Here is a 19556-nt window from a genome sequence, read left to right on the forward strand (position 1 = left end):
TTGTATCTGCTGTCCTGAATAAAACCTTTAGCATACGTGGGTGTACTCTTCTATAGTTGGCACCCCACAATGCTTTCTGCTGTAATGCACAGTGCTAAGTGTAAAGTTTGAGGAGTAATAATGGGCTTGGCGTGTTTTCACAGTTTTATAACTACAGCATGAATATAATTATACTTGGTAATTTAAACCCTCTGTTGATTGTGCTCCAGTTTCAGTTCTCTGAATGCAGTCAGCAATGTCGACAAGGAAAGCTTTAATTTTGGAGGCCATGTCTCTATCCATGTACATGTATCTGTGCCATGCTCTTATGTCTTATGGCAATTATATTTTAAATACAAACATGTGCATGCTTAGTAAACTCCACAGACAGAATCAGGTATATTAGCAGATGAATAGTTTAGGGTAATTTCTACTTATAATACATATAGATAGATGTACATGTATCTGCGTATAGCCACGGTAATAAGCATGGGAACAACTATTGTGTACATTGCTTGCAGCTTAACAAACATATTAAACATAAAAGAAAAAATGCACAAGCTCATGAACATTTTATATACAACCCCAATGCCCAAACAGTTGGGACATTATTTAAAATGTAAAGAAAAAAAGAATGCAATGATTTGTAAATCTCATCTAACCATATTTTATCCGCAATAGAACACTAAACATATCAAAGGGGGAAGGGAGACCTATTTTAATTTCATTTAAAAAAATTAACTCACTTAGAAATTGATGGCAGCAACACATCTCACAGAAATCTTGTCCCATTCTTGTCCGATGTAGCTCAATAATCCTGGGCCGTCTTTGCCAGATTTTTCATTCCATAATGCCCCAAATGTTTTCTATCGGTGAAAGGTCTGGACTGCAGGCAGCCGATTGAGCCCCCAGACTCTCCTTCTGGAAGCCATGCTGTTGTGATGGATGCAGTATGTGGTTTATCATTGCCTTGTTGAAATATACAAGATATTCCCTGAAAGAGAGGTCTGGGTGGAAGCATGTGGTGTTCTAAACCTCTATATACCACTCAGCATTAATAGTGCCTTTCAGAATGTATAAGCTGCCCATGCCATAGACACTAATGCAACCCCATACTATCAGAGATGCAGAGCTGTGCACTGATAACAAGCTGGATGGTCCCTCTCCTCTTGAGTCCGCAGGATATGGCGTCCTTTGTTTCCAAAAAGAATTTCACATTTTGATTCATCTGACCACAGAACAGTTTTGCTTGTTACCGAAGTCCATTTTAAATGAGCTTTAGCTCGAAGAAGACGCCGGTGTTTCTGGATGGTGTTTTTCTTTTCATGATACAGCTTTAATTCACATTTTAGTTTTGCACAGTGAACTGTGTTCACAGATATTGATTTCTGGAAGTATTTCTGAGCCCATGCAGTGGCTTGCATTAAAGAATCTTGCCTGTTTTTAATGCAGTGATGCCTGAGGACCTGTTGTTCTCGAGCATGCAATATTGATTGTTGGCCTTGTCCATTGTGCACATGAATGTCTGTAAATTCTCTGACTCTCGATGATATTATGGACTGCAGCTGGTGGTATATTCGAAGTCTTCACAGTTTTACATTGAACAACACTTCTCTGAAATTTTTTCACAATTTTTTGATGAAGCTTTAACCATCTTTGCTTTTGAGAGACTCTGCTCTTTTTATACACAGTCGTGTGACTAATGTCAGCTGCACACGGCCGGACTTGCATTGTGAAATCCAGAGCGGGCGTCCGCCTCCGGATTCTGCAGCAAATATTGCCCATAACATGCTATGGAAAAGTGTTTTTTCCTGTACACGAGCAGAAATCAATTGCAAATTTTGCTCGCAGAGTTAAAATCGTAGCATGCTCTATATCAGTGCGGATCCCGCACAGATGGCTTGCATTGAAATCAATGGAAGCCGTCCGACCCGTGGCCCTTTCACAATGACATTGCAGAAAGGTCGCAGGTACCTGTGTCATCGCCTAGCAACAACGCCGAAAAAGCAGGGATTTAAAAAAAAACAAAAAACTGTGCTGATCAAGTCAGGCGTCTTGCCGTGTGGATCATCCACAATACAGAAAAAGAAGAAGAAGAATTCGGGTATCGCAAAGATGCCAGCTGGGCACAGGGTCAGATTCCACTGCAGGCTTCCACATATGGAATCCGACCCGGTCGTGTGCAGCCGGCCTTGGTAGAAGATTGACCCTCCAGCTGTTTTTCATTAGTATCACTTACTTTTCCAGCCTTTTGTCAATGTTGTGGAAATTTTTTAGAATTGTGTTGCTGCCATTAATATCTAAATGATATATGTTCTATGTTTTACTTTGAATAAAATATAGTTTTATGAGATTTCCAAATCATTGCATTCTTTTTTTTCTTTACATATTACACAGCATCTCATCTTTTTTGGTATTGGGTTTGTATGAGGATCAGTTGAATACTTTGATTTTCTTATAATCTACTAGGAATGAAAGATGCAGGCTGTTATTCTATTAGAGTGACACTATTATGTAACGCTTTTGACTTTGACACATTCTAGCATGTACAAATTGTATGCCTCATTGTATTCTTATTGATAAGGCTGGCACTTGCATGCTGTATACCCTATATTGATTCTGCAGCAGCCCCAACAACGGGGAATTAACTTATGTTCTTGCACTGTGCATTCTGTCATTCTTATTGTCAAGAGAGATATACTGGTAGCCCATCATATACTGCTGCATGTAGTCTTCTGTCCTAAATAGAGATGAGCGAGCACCAAAATGCTCGGGTGCTCGTTATTCGGGACGAACTTTTCGCGATGCTCGAGGGTTCGTTTCGAGTAACGAACCCCATTGAAGTCAATGGGCGACCCGAGCATTTTTGTATTTCGCCGATGCTCGCTAAGGTTTCCTTGTGTGAAAATCTGGGCAATTCAAGAAAGTGATGGGAACGACACCGCAACGGATAGGGCAGGCGAGGGGCTACATGTTGGGCTGCATCTCAAGTTCCCAGGTCCCACTATTAAGCCACAATAGCGGCAAGAGTGGGCCCCCCCCCCAACAACTTTTACTTCTGAAAAGCCCTCATTAGCATGGCATACCTTAGCTAAGCACCACACTACCTCCAACAAAGCACAATCACTGCCTGCATGACACTCCACTGCCACTTCTCCTGTGTTACATGCTGCCTAACCGCCCCCCCTCCCCCCCACAGCACACACCAAAGTGTCCCTGCGCAGCCTTCAGCTGCCCTAATGCCTCACCACCCTCATGTCTATTTAGAAGTGCGTCTGCCATGAGGAGGAACCGCAGGCACACACTGCAGAGGTTGGCACGGCTAGGCAGCGACCCTCTTTAAAAGGGGCGGGGCGATAGCCCACAATGCTGTACAGAAGTAATGAGAAATAGAATCCTGTGCCACCGCCATCAGGAGCTGCACACGTGGGCATAGCAATGGGGAACCTATGTGCCACACACTATTCATTCTGTCAAGGTGTCTGCATGCCCCAGTCAGACCGGGCTTTTTAATTCATAGACACAGGCAGGTACAACTCCCTATTGTGAAGTCCCTGTCGACCGACAGCATGGGTGGCTTCCTGGAACCCACCGGCGGTACATAAAAATATCCCATTGCATTGCCCAACACAGCTGAGGTAGTAATGTCGTGCTTAATGCAGGTGGGCTTCGGCCCACACTGCATGCCCCAGTCTGACTGGGGTTCTTTACAAGTGGAAACAGATGCATTTATAATTCCCTGTGGACCCACAGCAGGGGTGGGTGCCAGGAAGCCACCGGCGGTACATAGAAATATCCCATTGCATTGACCAACACAGCTGAGGTAGTAATGTCGTGCTTAATGCAGGTGGGCTTCGGCCCACACTGCATGCCCCAGTCTGACTGGGGTTCTTTACAAGTGGAAACAGATGCATTTATAATTCCCTGTGGACCCACAGCAGGGGTGGGTGCCAGGAAGCCACCGGCGGTACATAGAAATATCCCATTGCATTGCCCAACACAGCTGAGGTAGTAATGTCGTGCTTAATGCAGGTGGGCTTCGGCCCACACTGCATGCCCCAGTTTGACTGGGGTTCTTTACAAGTGGAAACAGATGCATTTATAATTCCCTGTGGACCCACAGCAGGGGTGGGTGCCAGGAAGCCACCGGCGGTACATAGAAATATCCCATTGCATTGCCCAACACAGCTGAGGTAGTAATGTCGTGCTTAATGCAGGTGGGCTTCGGCCCACACTGCATGCCGCAGTCAGACTGGGGTTCTTTACAAGTGGACACATGTAGGTTAAACTCCGTGTGCACCTACAGCATGGGTGGCTCCATGGAACCCACCGGCGATACACAAAAATATCCCATTGCATTGCCCAACACAGCGGATGTAACGTCAGCTGTAATGCAGGTGGGCTAAAAATTCATTTGATTACACTGTAGGCGAGGGCCCACAAAAATTGCTGTATCAACAGTACTAATGTACATCCAAAAAATTGGCCATGGCCAACCAAGAGGGCAGGTGAAACCCATTAATCGCTTTGGTTAATGTGGCTTAAGTGGTAACTAGGCCTGGAGGCAGCCCAGTTTAACGAAAAATTGGTTCAAGTTAAAGTTTCAACGCTTTTAAGAGCATTGAAACATATAAAAATTGTTTAGAAAAATTATATGAGTGAGCCTTGTGGCCCTAAGAAAAATTGCCCGTTCAGCGTGATTACGTGAGGTTTCAGGAGGAGGAGCAGGAGGAGGAGGAGGAATATTAGACACAGATTGATAAAGCAGAAATGTCCCCGTTTTGGATGGTGAGAGAGAACGTAGCTTCCATCCGCGGGTGCAGCCTACGTATTGCTTACGTATCGCTGCTGTCCGCTGGTGGAGAAGAGAAGTCTGGGGAAATCCAGCCTTTGTTCATCTTGATGAGTGTAAGCCTGTCGGCACTGTCGGTTGACAGGCGGGTACGCTTATCCGTGATGATTCCCCCAGCCACACTAAACACACTCTCTGACAAGACGCTAGCCGCAGGACAAGCAAGCACCTCCAGGGCATACAGCGCGAGTTCAGGCCACGTGTCCAGCTTCGACACCCAGTAGTTGTAGGGGGCAGAGGCGTCACGGAGGACGGTCGTGCGATCGGCTACGTACTCCCTCACCATCCTTTTACAGTGCTCCCGCCGACTCAGCCTTGACTGGGGAGCGGTGACACAGTCTTGCTGGGGAGCCATAAAGCTGGCAAAGGCCTTGGAGAATGTTCCCCTGCCTGCGCTGTACATGCTGCCTGATCTCTGCGCCTCCCCTGCTACCTGGCCCTCGGAACTGCGCCTTCTGCCACTAGCGCTGTCGGATGGGAATTTTACCATCAGTTTGTCCACCAGCGCCCTGTGGTATAGCATCATTCTCGAACCCCTTTCCTCTTCGGGAATGAGAGTGCAAAGGCTCTCCTTATACCGTGGATCGAGCAGTGTGTACACCCAGTAATCCGTAGTGGCCAGAATGCGTGTAACGCGAGGGTCACGAGAAAGGCATCCTAACATGAAGTCAGCCATGTGTGCCAGGGTACCTGTACGCAACACATGGCTGTCCTCACTAGGAAGATCACTTTCAGGATCCTCCTCCTCCTCCTCTTCCTCCTCCTCAGGCCATACACGCTGAAAGGATGACAGCCCAGCAGCATGTGTACCCTCACCAGTGGGCCAAGCTGTCTCTTCCCCCTCCTCCTCATCCTCCTCATGCTCCTCCTCCTCAACGCGCTGAGATATAGACAGGCGGGTGCTCTGACTATCCAGCGACATACTGTCTTCCCCCGGCTCTGTTTCCGAGCGCAAAGCGTCTGCCTTTATGCTTTGCAGGGAACTTCTCAAGATGCATAGCAGAGGAATGGTGACGCTAATGATTGCAGCATCGCCGCTCACCACCTGGGTAGACTCCTCAAATTTTCCAAGGACCTGGCAGATGGCTGCCAACCAGGACCACTCTTCTGTAAATAATTGAGGAGGCTGACTCCCACTGCGCCGCGCAAGTTGGAGTTGGTATTCCACTATAGCTCTACGCTGCTCATAGAGTCTGGCCAACATGTGGAGCGTAGAGTTCCACTGTGTGGGCACGTCGCACAGCAGTCGGTGCACTGGCAGATTAAACCTATGTTGCAGTGTCCGCAGGGTGGCAGCGTGCGTGTGGGATTTGCGGAAATGTGCGCAGAGCTGGCGCACCTTTCCGAGCAGGTATGACAAGTGGGGGTAGCTTTTCAGAAAGCGCTGAACCACCAAATTAAACACATGGGCCAGGCATGGCACGTGCGTGAGGCTGCCGAGCTGCAGAGCCGCCACCAGCTTACGGCCGTTGTCACACACGACCATGCCCGGTTGGAGGCTCAGCGGCACAAGCCAGTGGTCGGTCTGCTCTGTCAGACCCTGCAGCAGTTCGTGGGCCGTGTGCCTCTTCTCTCCTAAGCTGAGTAGTTTCAGCACGGCCTGCTGACGCTTGCCCACCGCTGTGCTGCCACGCCGCGTGACACCGACTGCTGGCGACGTGCTGCTGACACATCTTGATTGCGAGACAGAGGTTGCGTTGGAGGAGGAGGAGGAGGAAGGTGCTTTAGTGGAGGAAGCATACACCGCCGCAGATACCACCACCGAGCTGGGGCCCGCAATTCTGGGGGTGGGTAGGACGTGAGCGGTCCCAGGCTCTGACTCTGTCCCAGCCTCCACTAAATTCACCCAATGTGCCGTCAGGGAGATATAGTGGCCCTGCCCGCCTGTGCTTGTCCACGTGTCCGTTGTTAAGTGGACCTTGGGAGTAACCGCGTTGGTGAGGGCGCGTACAATGTTGCGGGAGACGTGGTCGTGCAGGGCTGGGACGGCACATCGGGAAAAGTAGTGGCGACTGGGAACCGAGTAGCGCGGGGCAGCCGCCGCCATCATGCTTTTGAAAGCCTCCGTTTCCACAAGCTTATACGGCAGCATCTCTAGGCTGATCAATTTTGCAATGTGCACGTTTATCGCTTGAGCGTGCGGGTGCGTGGCGTCGTACTTGCGCTTGCGCTCAAACTGTGGCACTAGCGACGTCTGGACGCTGCGCTGAGAGACATTGCTGGATGGGGCCGAGGACAGCGGAGGTGAGGGTGTGGGTGCAGGCCAGGAGACTGTAGTGCCTGTGTCCTCAGAGGGGGGTTGGATCTCAGTGGCAGGTTGGGGCACCGGGGGAGAGCAGTGGTGCAAACCGGAGGCGGTGAACGGGCATCGTCCCACCTTGTGGGGTGCTTGGCCATCATATGCCTGCTCATGCTGTTGGTGGTGCCTCCCCAGCTGATCTTGGCGCGACAAAGGTTGCACACCACTGTTCATCGGTCGTCAGGCGTCTCTGTGAAAAACTGCCACACCGTAGAGCACCTTGACCTGTGCAGGGTGGCATGGCGCGAGGGGGCGCTTTGGGAAACAGTTGGTGGATTATTCGGTCTGGCCCTGCCTCTACCCCTGGCCACCGCACTGGCTCGGCCTGTGCCCACACCCTCACTTGGCCCTCCGCGTCCTCGGCCGCGTCCACGTCCTCTAGGCCTACACCTACCCCTCAGCATGCTGTATTACCAGTGATTTGATTTCCCAGGCAGGAAATAAATTGGCGCAAGCCTGCAGGCCAAATATAATTTTTTCGCTTTTTTGCAAAGGGAAGGCCCCACTGCGTATATTCAATGAACAAGAAGTTTAATATCTGTGGTGTGGCCCTCAAAAAGTGTCACACAACTATAGTGTAGCAGAGTTATTAACTCTAGCAGAGCAGGTATTTGCCAGTCAGGAAAGACAATGGCGCAAGCCTGCAGTAAACCGTAGCTGGTTGCGTCTGATTTTTGTACGTTGTCCACGCAGCACACACGTACACGGAGACCTTAGGACTGACACAGGCTGGCCAAATATAATTTTTTTCCTTTTTAGCAAAGGGAAGACCCCACTGCGTATATTCAATGAACAAGAAGTTTAATATCTGTGGTGTGGCCCTCAAAAAGTGTCACACAACTATAGTGTAGCAGAGTTATTAACTCTAGCAGAGCAGGTATTTGCCAGTCAGGAAAGACAATGGCGCAAGCCTGCAGTAAACCGTAGCTGGTTGCGTCTGATTTTTGTACGTTGTCCACGCAGCACACACGTACACGGAGACCTTAGGACTGACACAGGCTGGCCAAATATAATTTTTTTCCTTTTTAGCAAAGGGAAGACCCCACTGCGTATATTCAATGAACAAGAAGTTTAATATCTGTGGTGTGGCCCTCAAAAAGTGTCACACAACTATAGTGTAGCAGAGTTATTAACTCTAGCAGAGCAGGTATTTGCCAGTCAGGAAAGACAATGGCGCAAGCCTGCAGTAAACCGTAGCTGGTTGCGTCTGATTTTTGTACGTTGTCCACGCAGCACACACGTACACGGAGACCTTAGGACTGACACAGGCTGGCCAAATATAATTTTTGTCCTTTTTAGCAAAGGGAAGACCCCACTGCGTATATTCAATGAACAAGAAGTTTAATATCTGTGGTGTGGCCCTCAAAAAGTGTCACACAACTATAGTGTAGCAGAGTTATTAACTCTAGCAGAGCAGGTATTTGCCAGTCAGGAAAGACAATGGCGCAAGCCTGCAGTAAACCGTAGCTGGTTGCGTCTGATTTTTGTACGTTGTCCACGCAGCACACACGTACACGGAGACCTTAGGACTGACACAGGCTGGCCAAATATAATTTTTTTCCTTTTTAGCAAAGGGAAGACCCCACTGCGTATATTCAATGAACAATAACTGTGTTGTGGCCCTGCCTACACAATTCTGTCCCTGTAGTATCAATGGAGGGTGCAATGCTCTGCACAGACGATTTTTAGAAAAAAAAAAATGCAACACTGCTAACAGCAGCCAGCACAGTACTGCACACGCTTAAATTTGGCCCTAGAAAGGACTGTTGAGGTTCTTGAAGGCTACACTCACTCCTAACACTCTCCCTGCCTATGCACCACTTCTGTCCCTAATGCCGGGTGCAATGCTCTGCACTGCCGATTTTGAGAAAAAAAAAAAAAAAACACTGCTAGCAGCAGCCTGCACACAGGTAGATGTGGCCCTGAGAAGGACCGTTGGGGTTCTTGAAGCCTACACTGACTCCTAACGCTCTCCCTACAGCAGCACCAGCACGATAGTACTTTCCCTCAGCTAACTCACAAGGCATGTGTGGCGAGCCGCGGGAGGGGCCGACTTTTATACTCGGGTGACAACTGATCTTCCCAGCCACCCACTGCAGGGGGGTGGTATAGGGCTTGAACGTCACAGGGGGAAGTTGTAATGCCTTCCCTGTCTTTCAATTGGCCAGAAAAGCGCGCTAACGTCTCAGAGAGGAAACTGAAAGTAACCAGAACACCGCGTGGTATTCGTTTCGAGTAACGAGCATCCCGAACACCCTAATATTCGCACGAATATCAAGCTCGGACGAGTACGTTCGCTCATCTCTAGTCCTAAATCAATTATGGCAGCTGTTATCATTTGAGAGGTTGACAGGTCTTGTGTTTTCCTCCTGACCAATTTTGGAGCTGCAGAAGCAGCATAGCCACTGTTGTTCGATGTATTCAATAGCTCCTGTTCAAGTCTATGCTAGTTCTGGAACCAGTCATCTGTTTCTGTAACTCATAGCCACCGCATACACAGTTGGGCCAGGGGTAAGATCTTAAGATGAGTGCGATTTGGCTCCATCACACTTTCATGGTGTATTCTATGGGTATGCTATAAAAGTCTAGAAGGAAATATCCCTTTAAATCAGCTTGTCTAACAAATATTCAATTCATAGAATTAATATAGAAGCAAGAAAATCTCCAAAACTGTCTCGTGCTGCGCAAGAGATCACAAGGTCCCCTCGATTACCTATAAGGAAGCCTTCAATTGGGTCACCAAGCTTAACTCGAAGAGAATTTCCTCTAGATGATATCACACAGGTGAGATTGTTAATATTTGTAGGATTTCTGTTTTGATAAAAATCTATGTGATATTCCAATAGCAGATACAAAAGTTAAAACTGCTGAAAATGAGCGCAAGACATTCATGTCCATAATCATGTGAAGTTTCAAGCTTGAATTTTACCCCTAATGTTTTTGCATTGCCCTGTTGTATTCAGCTGCACAAACCTGGCCATCAGTCTCTGGATAGCTTGGGATTTTAGAATAACCACTCTAGTCTTATATTTACAGTCTTACTATTCATTAATCTAGAGTGCTGTGAATTTTAGCCATAGCTATAGGCAAAGCCATCAATTGTCCAACATCTATCAGCCCCGAGACATATGTTATTTCTATGGGTGGAGTAGATGGCTAATAAGTGCTTACTATCTCTATCTATCTATCTATCTATCTATCTATATATATATATATATATATATATATATATATATAGACGAAAGCCCTCACTCACCCACTCACTCATTCACTGACTGACTCACTGACTGACTCGCCAAAAGTTCTCCAACTTCCCGATGTCGTAAAAACATTAAATTTGGCACAAGCATAGATTATCTCCAAAATAGGAAAAGTAATTGGATCAAACTCGATTATTCAATTCTAGCGCAAAAGAATTGGCGTCGAAATTTTACGTACATAATCTAGATCTCTCACTTCCCAATGTCATAGAAACTTAAAATTTGGCACGAGCATTGAATATGTCATAAATAGGAAAAGTTAATAGGTCCCAACTCAATTATTCAATTCTATGCGCAAAAGAATTAGCGTCCAAATTTTACGTTCGGTATCTAATTCTTTCACTTCCCGGTGTCATAGAAACTCGAAATTTGGCACGAGCATTGATTGTCATAAATAGGAAAAGCTAATGGGTCCCAACTCGATTATTTAATTCTATGCGCAAAAGAATTAGTGTTGAAATTTTACGTACGGAATGTAATTTTCTCACTTTCCGGTGTCATAGAAACGTGAAATTTGGCACGAGCATTGATTATATCATAAATAGGAAAAGCTAATGGGTCCCAACTCAATTGTTCAATTCTATGCGCAAAAGAATTAGCGTCCACATTTTACGTACGGAATGTAATTTTCTCACTTTCCGGTGTCATAGAAACGTGAAATTTACCACGAGCATTGATTATGTCATAAATAGAAAAAGCTAATGGGTCCCAACTCAATTATTCAGTTCTATGCGCAAAAGAATTAGCGTCCAAATTTTACGTACAGAATGTAATTTTCTCACTTTCCGGTGTCATAGAAACGTGAAATTTGGCACGGGCATTGATTATGTCATAAATAGGAAAAGTTAATGGGTCCCAACTCGATTATTTAATTCTATGCGCAAAAGAATTAGTGTTGAAATTTTACGTACTGAATGTAATTTTCTCACTTTCCGGTGTCATAGAAATGTGAAATTTGGCACGAGCATTGATTATATCATAAATAGGAAAAGCTAATGGGTCCCAACTCAATTGTTCAATTCTATGCGCAAAAGAATTAGCGTCCACATTTTACGTACGGAATGTAATTTTCTCACTTTCCGGTGTCATAGAAACGTGAAATTTACCACGAGCATTGATTATGTCATAAATAGGAAAAGCTAATGGGTCCCAACTCAATTATTCAGTACTATGCGCAAAAGAATTAGCGTCCAAATTTTACGTACAGAATGTAATTTTCTCACTTTCCGGTGTCATAGAAACGTGAAACTTGGCACGGGTATTGATTATGTCATAAATAGGAAAAGTTAATGGGTCCCAACTCGATTATTCAATTCTATGCGCAAAAGAATTAGCGTCCACATTTTACGTACATAATCTAAATCTCTCACTTCCCAAAGTCATAGGAACATGAAATTTGCCATAAGCATTGAATATGTCATAAATAGGAAAAGTTTATGGGTCCCAACTCGATTATTCAATTCTAGCGCAAAAGAACTAGTGTCCAAATTTTACGTACGGAATCTAATTCTCTCACTTCTTGGTGTTATAGAAACATGAAATTTGGAACGGGCATTGATTATGTCATAAATAGGAAAAGTTAATGGGTCCCACCTCGATTGTTCAATTCTAAGCGCAAAAGAATTAGCGTCCACATTTTACGTACGAAATTTAATTCTCTCACTTCCCGATGTCGTAGAAACTTGAAATTTGGCACGGTAATTGATTATGTCATAAATAGGAAAAGTTAATGGGTCCCAACTCGATTATTCAATTTTAAGTGCAAAAGAATTAGCGTCCAAATTTTACGTATGTAATCTAATTCCCTCACTTCTTGATGTCATTTTATAGAAAGGAAACGTCGCATGGTTACCTCCCTGTGGTGTTTCCTGGGTAACGCAGAGAACTATGCAAAATGGTGAACATATGTTTTTCCGGTATCTCTAAAGTAACCACGACTTCATAAGATTTTCCGTGTGAACACCAGATAAACACCAGTACCAAATTAACTCGGGCGAAGCCGGGTATATCGGCTAGTAGACCTATAAGATTGAAAAATGAAAACCTAGACTTCTGATCCTTGTTATCCCCAGTAACAGGTGCCTGGTAGTCCCAAGAGACATTTCACTGCCAGTAACTAATCCTAAAGTGCAGCTGTCATTTTACATGAGTTGGCTTTCTGCAGCTTCTACACATCACTGAATATAGCAAACTGCAGAAAAGCATCTCCCTTCAGATCCATCAGTGTGCTGGACTTAGGGGGCTTTAACACGGGACAATCTGCCAGGCAACAGTTGCTTGACAGTTCGTCCCAGTGATAATCACTCCTATGATGGAATGGAGGTGTAGCGGATTAGGGTATGTTCCGGCCACCCACCTCCATTCATAGTAAGTTGGCAGTTGTACATAAGTAAACAGCTGCCTGTTTACACGGAACGCATGCAGAAACTGAATGACGAACAAGAAGTGAAAAACTTCTGGTTCATCATACAGTCAGGGCACGCATCTGCACTAAATGCTATTATTCAGTTACTCGCTGGATCGCCAAAATCCGAATAATAATGTTTTATGTAAAAGCTCCTTAGGTCTAACTGATCATTGTAATCAGTTGATTTACTACTACAACAAAGATAAACTTTGTTGAAGTCATAAATTTTAAAAATATTCATTAGAGGAGAGGGAAACTAAGCCATCAGTTAAATATTGTATTGGATCTGAATGGAGATGCTTGCTGCAGCTTGATCTTTACTGCAATATGCAGACACTTCAAAAGCCAACAAGTGCAAAAAATTTTTTAGCAAATCCTATTGCAAAAGTCATTTTCAGTCCAAAATACATTCATTTAAAGGGGTTGTCTCGCGGCAAGCATCAAAATTTAACATTACCCCCATTCCCCCTGTCACCCCCCTGGCATAAAATAGCAAATTAAAGCGGTTTTTAAATCGCTTGCTACTCACCGATCCGACGAAATAAGGAGTTTAAAAAATCTTCTCCCTAAGATGGCCGCCGGTCCTTTCCAAATGATGCACCGCGGTTTTCTCCCATGGTGCACCGCGGGTCTTCTCCCATGGTGCACCATGGGCTCTGTGCGTTCCATTGCCGATTCCAGCCTCCTGATTGGCTGGAATCGGCACACGTGACGGGGCGGAGCTTCGATGACGACGCGGTGACCAGCACGAGCGGCCCCATTCACCAGGCAGAAGACCACACAGTGCAAGCGCGTCTAAAAAAGCAAGAAGCCAGCGAAATTAGATGGAGCCATGGAGACGTGGACGCTAGCAACGGAGCAGGTAAGTGAATAACTTCTGTATGGCTCATATTTAATGCACGATGTACATTACAAAGTGCATTAATATGGCCATACAGAAGTGTATAACCCCACTTGCTTTCGCGAGACAACCCTTTTAATTTTAAAAAAATTGCCCCAGAAGTGTCCATAGCCTTAAATTGACTTGATCTTCGCAAACCTTCTTACAAAAGCTGCACTGCAGAACAACTTGTAAAATGTTGAAATATTTCTGATTCCTTTTCTATCCAATGGAAAAGATTTTACTGAGAACACACGACTTCGTATTATCATCCTAGACAGGTTGTGTGAGTATTATTTATTAGTCACACTGGCTACGAAATTTAAATGACACGTAAATATTAATTGCAGAACACTTGAAACATCAACTTGGACAAAGTGACTGTTATATGTCAAGTAAACTGAAGAAGTGTAATAACGGAAAGTGATAATTAATCCTTTATCCATGAGTCTTGTCATCTTTCATTTCAGCATAACTACCTTGCTCAGGTCACATCCAATATATGGGGAACCAAATTTAAAATAGTAGGCTTAGCAGCATTCTTACCAGCTAATCTTGGAGCGGGTAAGTACTCACACAATTTCTTGTGAAGAATGAAAAAGCAGAATGATTACATTGTATATAATCTGTTTCATCTTCCTATTTTTACTTTTTATTTTTTCCCTGTTCTATGGTTAAAGGGGCTTTTAGATATGCTAATGTGTTGAATATCTTCAGCAGGGGAGCCAGAAAAATAGATTAATTATGTACTGAACTATTATTTAGAGCAGTTTCACACTATGAGTCAGCACAGTGCTGAAATATACCCTTCATTAGTAAGAGAGATACATTAATTCAGAATGTGTAATTGACCAGGTTGCTAAAAATGCAATTGACTCCTTACAAAGCTGAAAAGTTTGGCAAGCTGAAGTTAACCTTTGTAGATACAGTTATTTTTTGTGGGACATGCTGTAGTTTCTATTGGTACCATTTTAGAGTATTATGACTTTTTGATTGGTTTTTATTAAATTTTTTTTCTTGGAGACAGGATGACAAAAAAAGCTATATGTTTTTGTTTTTTTTATTTAGGTTTTTTTAATATGGCAAAGTTGTTTTTTTTACTTTTTATTATGTTTTATTTAATAATTAATTATACCTTTAGGGCTAAGTCACATGGGTCTTTTAACCTCCGATTATTCGCACGTTAAAAAAGATCGCACTATATAGAACCAATGTTTTCCAAAGGCAGCGGTCACATGTGCGAATTTTACATGCGCATAAAATTCAAACGGACAAAAGATGGAACATATGGGTGGCAATAGATGTGGTCACACGTTTGTTTTTACGTATGCGGTGCGATCTTTTTTAAGCGCGAATGACCAAAAAAGCGCAATTCTTGCAGTTTTTTTTTATGATGATGATGTTCACAGTATGGGATAAATAATGTATTACTTTGATACATTGGACTTTTACGAGTGTGGTGATACCAAATGTGCTTTTATTACTTTTTTTATATTAAAATGGGAATAATTTTTTTTTTTGTTTTTTTTTCTTACATTTGCTTCCTTTGTTCCTCCCAGTAATTTTAATTTACTTTTAGATTTTTTGAATTTGTAATTGATTGCTCCTACAGTGTGATCGCTGATCGTGGCTGTTGTGGGTGGTTGTCTGCTATCACAGACAACTGGCACCCGCCTTGTATGGAGCAGCATTGGCTCATGATCCCACTCCATATAGACCCTCCATACATACCTAATACATAACCCTTTTACCCCTTGGATGCTATCTGGTTTAGAGAACCCATTTCTAAATGCTTAGTGAGTGGTATTGTAAAGTTCCCTGGTGCAAGTACAGAGTCATGACAAACTCCTACGGTGATGTTTTCGCGGGATGGTTTGCCATTTTAACTGGGTACTCATTTTACTGACCTTGGAAGGATGGAAGGTTGAGTCAGTCACCTTTTGAAATGCTATATTCTAAAACCAATTTTCTTTAGTTAATCTTGAGTCCGCTAGTAGATCACCGAGGGAACCACTAAATAATATAATATAAAATATAACCTTTATTTACGAAAATTAAAATATTTTATGCAAAAGGCGTGATAAATCTAAGATATATATCGTGCCTGTCACGACCAAATGGCACCGTACCGTACGTTTGATACCCAGGACTTATATGATACTGTGGTTACCATGTGATGTAGTGTTTAGCACGGCGAAGATACCCCACACAGTAGATGACGTCTAACCGTGTGTCAACCGTGTAACAACATTCACTATATATCCAGTAGTTTGTTATATCTCATCCAATAGTTTGAGGTTGATCTAGTATATCTGTGATATTGATACTATGATCACAAGATAATTTGATGCTGGGTGCTCAAATAATCCACAAATTATGAGGGTAAGCTACCACAGAGTTGTTTCTTTGGGGATATTTGAACTCCTGTCACTGTCAACCCACGACAGTAGGTGGTAGTAAAGCAGAAACAGGATCTACACCCCTGATGATAGAATAGTGACGAAAATGTGCATGCTCATATAATGGTTATGACATGCAAAAATTCCACCATTGAATGGTATGCATCAAACTCGTTGCATGGTAGGAGGATATGTAACCACTGTCCTAAGTATCAGTAAATATGGTGTATACCTGTTAGATAAGATGTACTACTAACAGCAATACACCAAGCTGCCAGAGCGTGCTTATTCCTATTTCAATTATATTGAATAAGCATTAAGTACTTCTAACAGTGACAGCGAAAAATAAAGCCGTGCAGCTGTTCATAAGTTATAAAGTACTAAATGATCTGGTATGAAAGGCCGGACTAATAAATAGTCCAACAATCGCCTAACAGCCGATCTTTTACTAAAATCCGTTTGGATAGCTCAAATAGAACTAGCATCTAAGGCAAGACTGATTTGATGCGCATGCATGCCTGATGCTTAGTCTATTAATTCACTTGATAGCACAGTGATGAACAAACAGTAAGAGGTCTCTAGAAAGACTCACTACTGATTACTCAATCAAATGAGACCATCTCCAATAGAGTCAACATAGAACCATCTACGCGTTTCAACAGCTCAATCATAGAGCTGTATCATCAGGATGGTATAAATTGATGCAAGCCAGAATAAGGAGATTGCATCAAAAATTGCTAAGTGCTGCGCAGTCATAGATATAAGACCGTGCAGCACACTTAGCTAATAATAGGGATGGTAACCTTAGTTGCAATCTAGATGGAATGATTGCATCTATAAATCAGCCTAATACTGCAACAGTCATGGATGTAAGACTGTGCAGTAATTATAGCTAATCTCGAACGGATAGAGATGTGAACAGCCTGACCGGCTGTGTACAACTGAGCAGCAATCGATTGCTGCTCAGTTGTACACAGCCGGTCAGGCTGTTCACATCTCTATCCGTTCGAGATTAGCTATAATTACTGCACAGTCTTACATCCATGACTGTTGCAGTATTAGGCTGATTTATAGATGCAATCATTCCATCTAGATTGCAACTAAGGTTACCATCCCTATTATTAGCTAAGTGTGCTGCACGGTCTTATATCTATGACTGCGCAGCACTTAGCAATTTTTGATGCAATCTCCTTATTCTGGCTTGCATCAATTTATACCATCCTGATGATACAGCTCTATGATTGAGCTGTTGAAACGCGTAGATGGTTCTATGTTGACTCTATTGGAGATGGTCTCATTTGATTGAGTAATCAGTAGTGAGTCTTTCTAGAGACCTCTTACTGTTTGTTCATCACTGTGCTATCAAGTGAATTAATAGACTAAGCATCAGGCATGCATGCGCATCAAATCAGTCTTGCCTTAGATGCTAGTTCTATTTGAGCTATCCAAACGGATTTTAGTAAAAGATCGGCTGTTAGGCGATTGTTGGACTATTTATTAGTCCGGCCTTTCATACCAGATCATTTAGTACTTTATAACTTATGAACAGCTGCACGGCTTTATTTTTCGCTGTCACTGTTAGAAGTACTTAATGCTTATTCAATATAATTGAAATAGGAATAAGCACGCTCTGGCAGCTTGGTGTATTGCTGTTAGTAGTACATCTTATCTAACAGGTATACACCATATTTACTGATACTTAGGACAGTGGTTACATATCCTCCTACCATGCAACGAGTTTGATGCATACCATTCAATGGTGGAATTTTTGCATGTCATAACCATTATATGAGCATGCACATTTTCGTCACTATTCTATCATCAGGGGTGTAGATCCTGTTTCTGCTTTACTACCACCTACTGTCGTGGGTTGACAGTGACAGGAGTTCAAATATCCCCAAAGAAACAACTCTGTGGTAGCTTACCCTCATAATTTGTGGATTATTTGAGCACCCAGCATCAAATTATCTTGTGATCATAGTATCAATATCACAGATATACTAGATCAACCTCAAACTATTGGATGAGATATAACAAACTACTGGATATATAGTGAATGTTGTTACACGGTTGACACACGGTTAGACGTCATCTACTGTGTGGGGTATCTTCGCCGTGCTAAACACTACATCACATGGTAACCACAGTATCATATAAGTCCTGGGTATCAAACGTACGGTACGGTGCCATTTGGTCGTGACAGGCACGATATATATCTTAGATTTATCACGCCTTTTGCATAAAATATTTTAATTTTCGTAAATAAAGGTTATATTTTATATTATATTATTTAGTGGTTCCCTCGGTGATCTACTTTTGGTTCCTTAGGGAACTTTTCTGTCTCGGTGACAAATCTTGAGTCCGCTACCTGAACCATTGAACCCGCAACCTTCAAGTCGTGAGCAAGAGCTTAGGACTGCATTTCTGCTGACTTAACACTCTGCGCCACACGAGGCTCCTGGTGGAGTGGAAGGGGTTCCCAATTCTCTGTATACAGTTCAGCAGTAACAGTGATCTAATGAGCTGTTGTCATTACTTTACTGTTATCAGTGATCTGTATATGGAGATGGCCAGGTGAAGTGGGGACAGATGTACATTATCCCCGAACATATAAAACTATGCCTAGGCCTCTGATTTTTGTCAATTCTATCTCTGTACTTTCTGTTTTTGTCCTCCACTTAAACATTTCGATTATAACCGACCTGCATATGCTAAGCAGAAGTCTAAAGGGGAAAGAAATATATGTAAGCTAAAGAAAAATGGGTAAAAATAAACCAAAATAAAAATCCATCAAGTTTAGAATATAGCATTTCAAAAGGTAACTTTTTACTTTGGGCATCAAGGTCTAAAACCCACTGGCAGTATTTATGGTTAACCCCTTCCTGACAGTTATATACATCCTAACTGCATAAACCCTGTGCAGTTAGAACGTATATAGACAATCCACAGCACATGTTATGTATGCTGCAGGCAGAGTATAGCCAAGCCCACTCCACACATAGCGGATATTGGCGGTCTTTAATAGCCGCCACCCTCCACAATTGGCGATAACTCAGATTACAGTTATTAACCCCTTAAATGTCGAAATTGACATTAGCATTTAAGTGTCTCAAATGGCCCCTTCGTGTTAAAATCAAATGGAACATCTGGATGTCATGGCCTCCAGGGTTGTCATGATTGTTTGTCTATAAAGACTTTCCTGTGGCACGTCTTTAATAGGCAACCTGTTAAAATACAGCATAATGCACTACCATACTATTACATTATAGTCTATAGCAATCCTGTGGGAACTGAATAAAAATGTTAAAAAAAATAAGTAAATACACTTTAATTGCAAAAATTTATAAAAATTAAAAGTTTACAAAAACCTTTTCCCAGCAGTTGCATCAAAAAAGGAAAAATGGATATTACTAGACCCCAAAAGGTTCAGTTTATTAAAATATCACTATCAATCCCGCACAGTGATTGTCGTCAGAAGAG

The 19556-nt window shown here is 43.2% G+C and overlaps 1 protein-coding gene across 2 annotated transcripts in view; it reads left to right on the plus strand.

Moving 5' to 3' along the window:
* TULP4 (TUB like protein 4) overlaps window positions 1-19556 on the plus strand; it is a 248843-nt gene that overhangs the window by 220087 nt on the left and 9200 nt on the right. For both annotated transcript variants that reach the window (XM_066596090.1, XM_066596091.1), the window contains exons 11-12: window positions 9770-9914; window positions 14148-14241. In XM_066596090.1, the coding sequence (XP_066452187.1) occupies window positions 9770-9914; window positions 14148-14241 (239 nt within the window). The remainder of the gene's footprint in view (window positions 1-9769; window positions 9915-14147; window positions 14242-19556) is intronic.

Source organism: Eleutherodactylus coqui, chromosome 3, assembly GCF_035609145.1.
Source record: "Eleutherodactylus coqui strain aEleCoq1 chromosome 3, aEleCoq1.hap1, whole genome shotgun sequence".
Classification (NCBI taxonomy): Eukaryota; Metazoa; Chordata; class Amphibia; order Anura; family Eleutherodactylidae; genus Eleutherodactylus; species Eleutherodactylus coqui.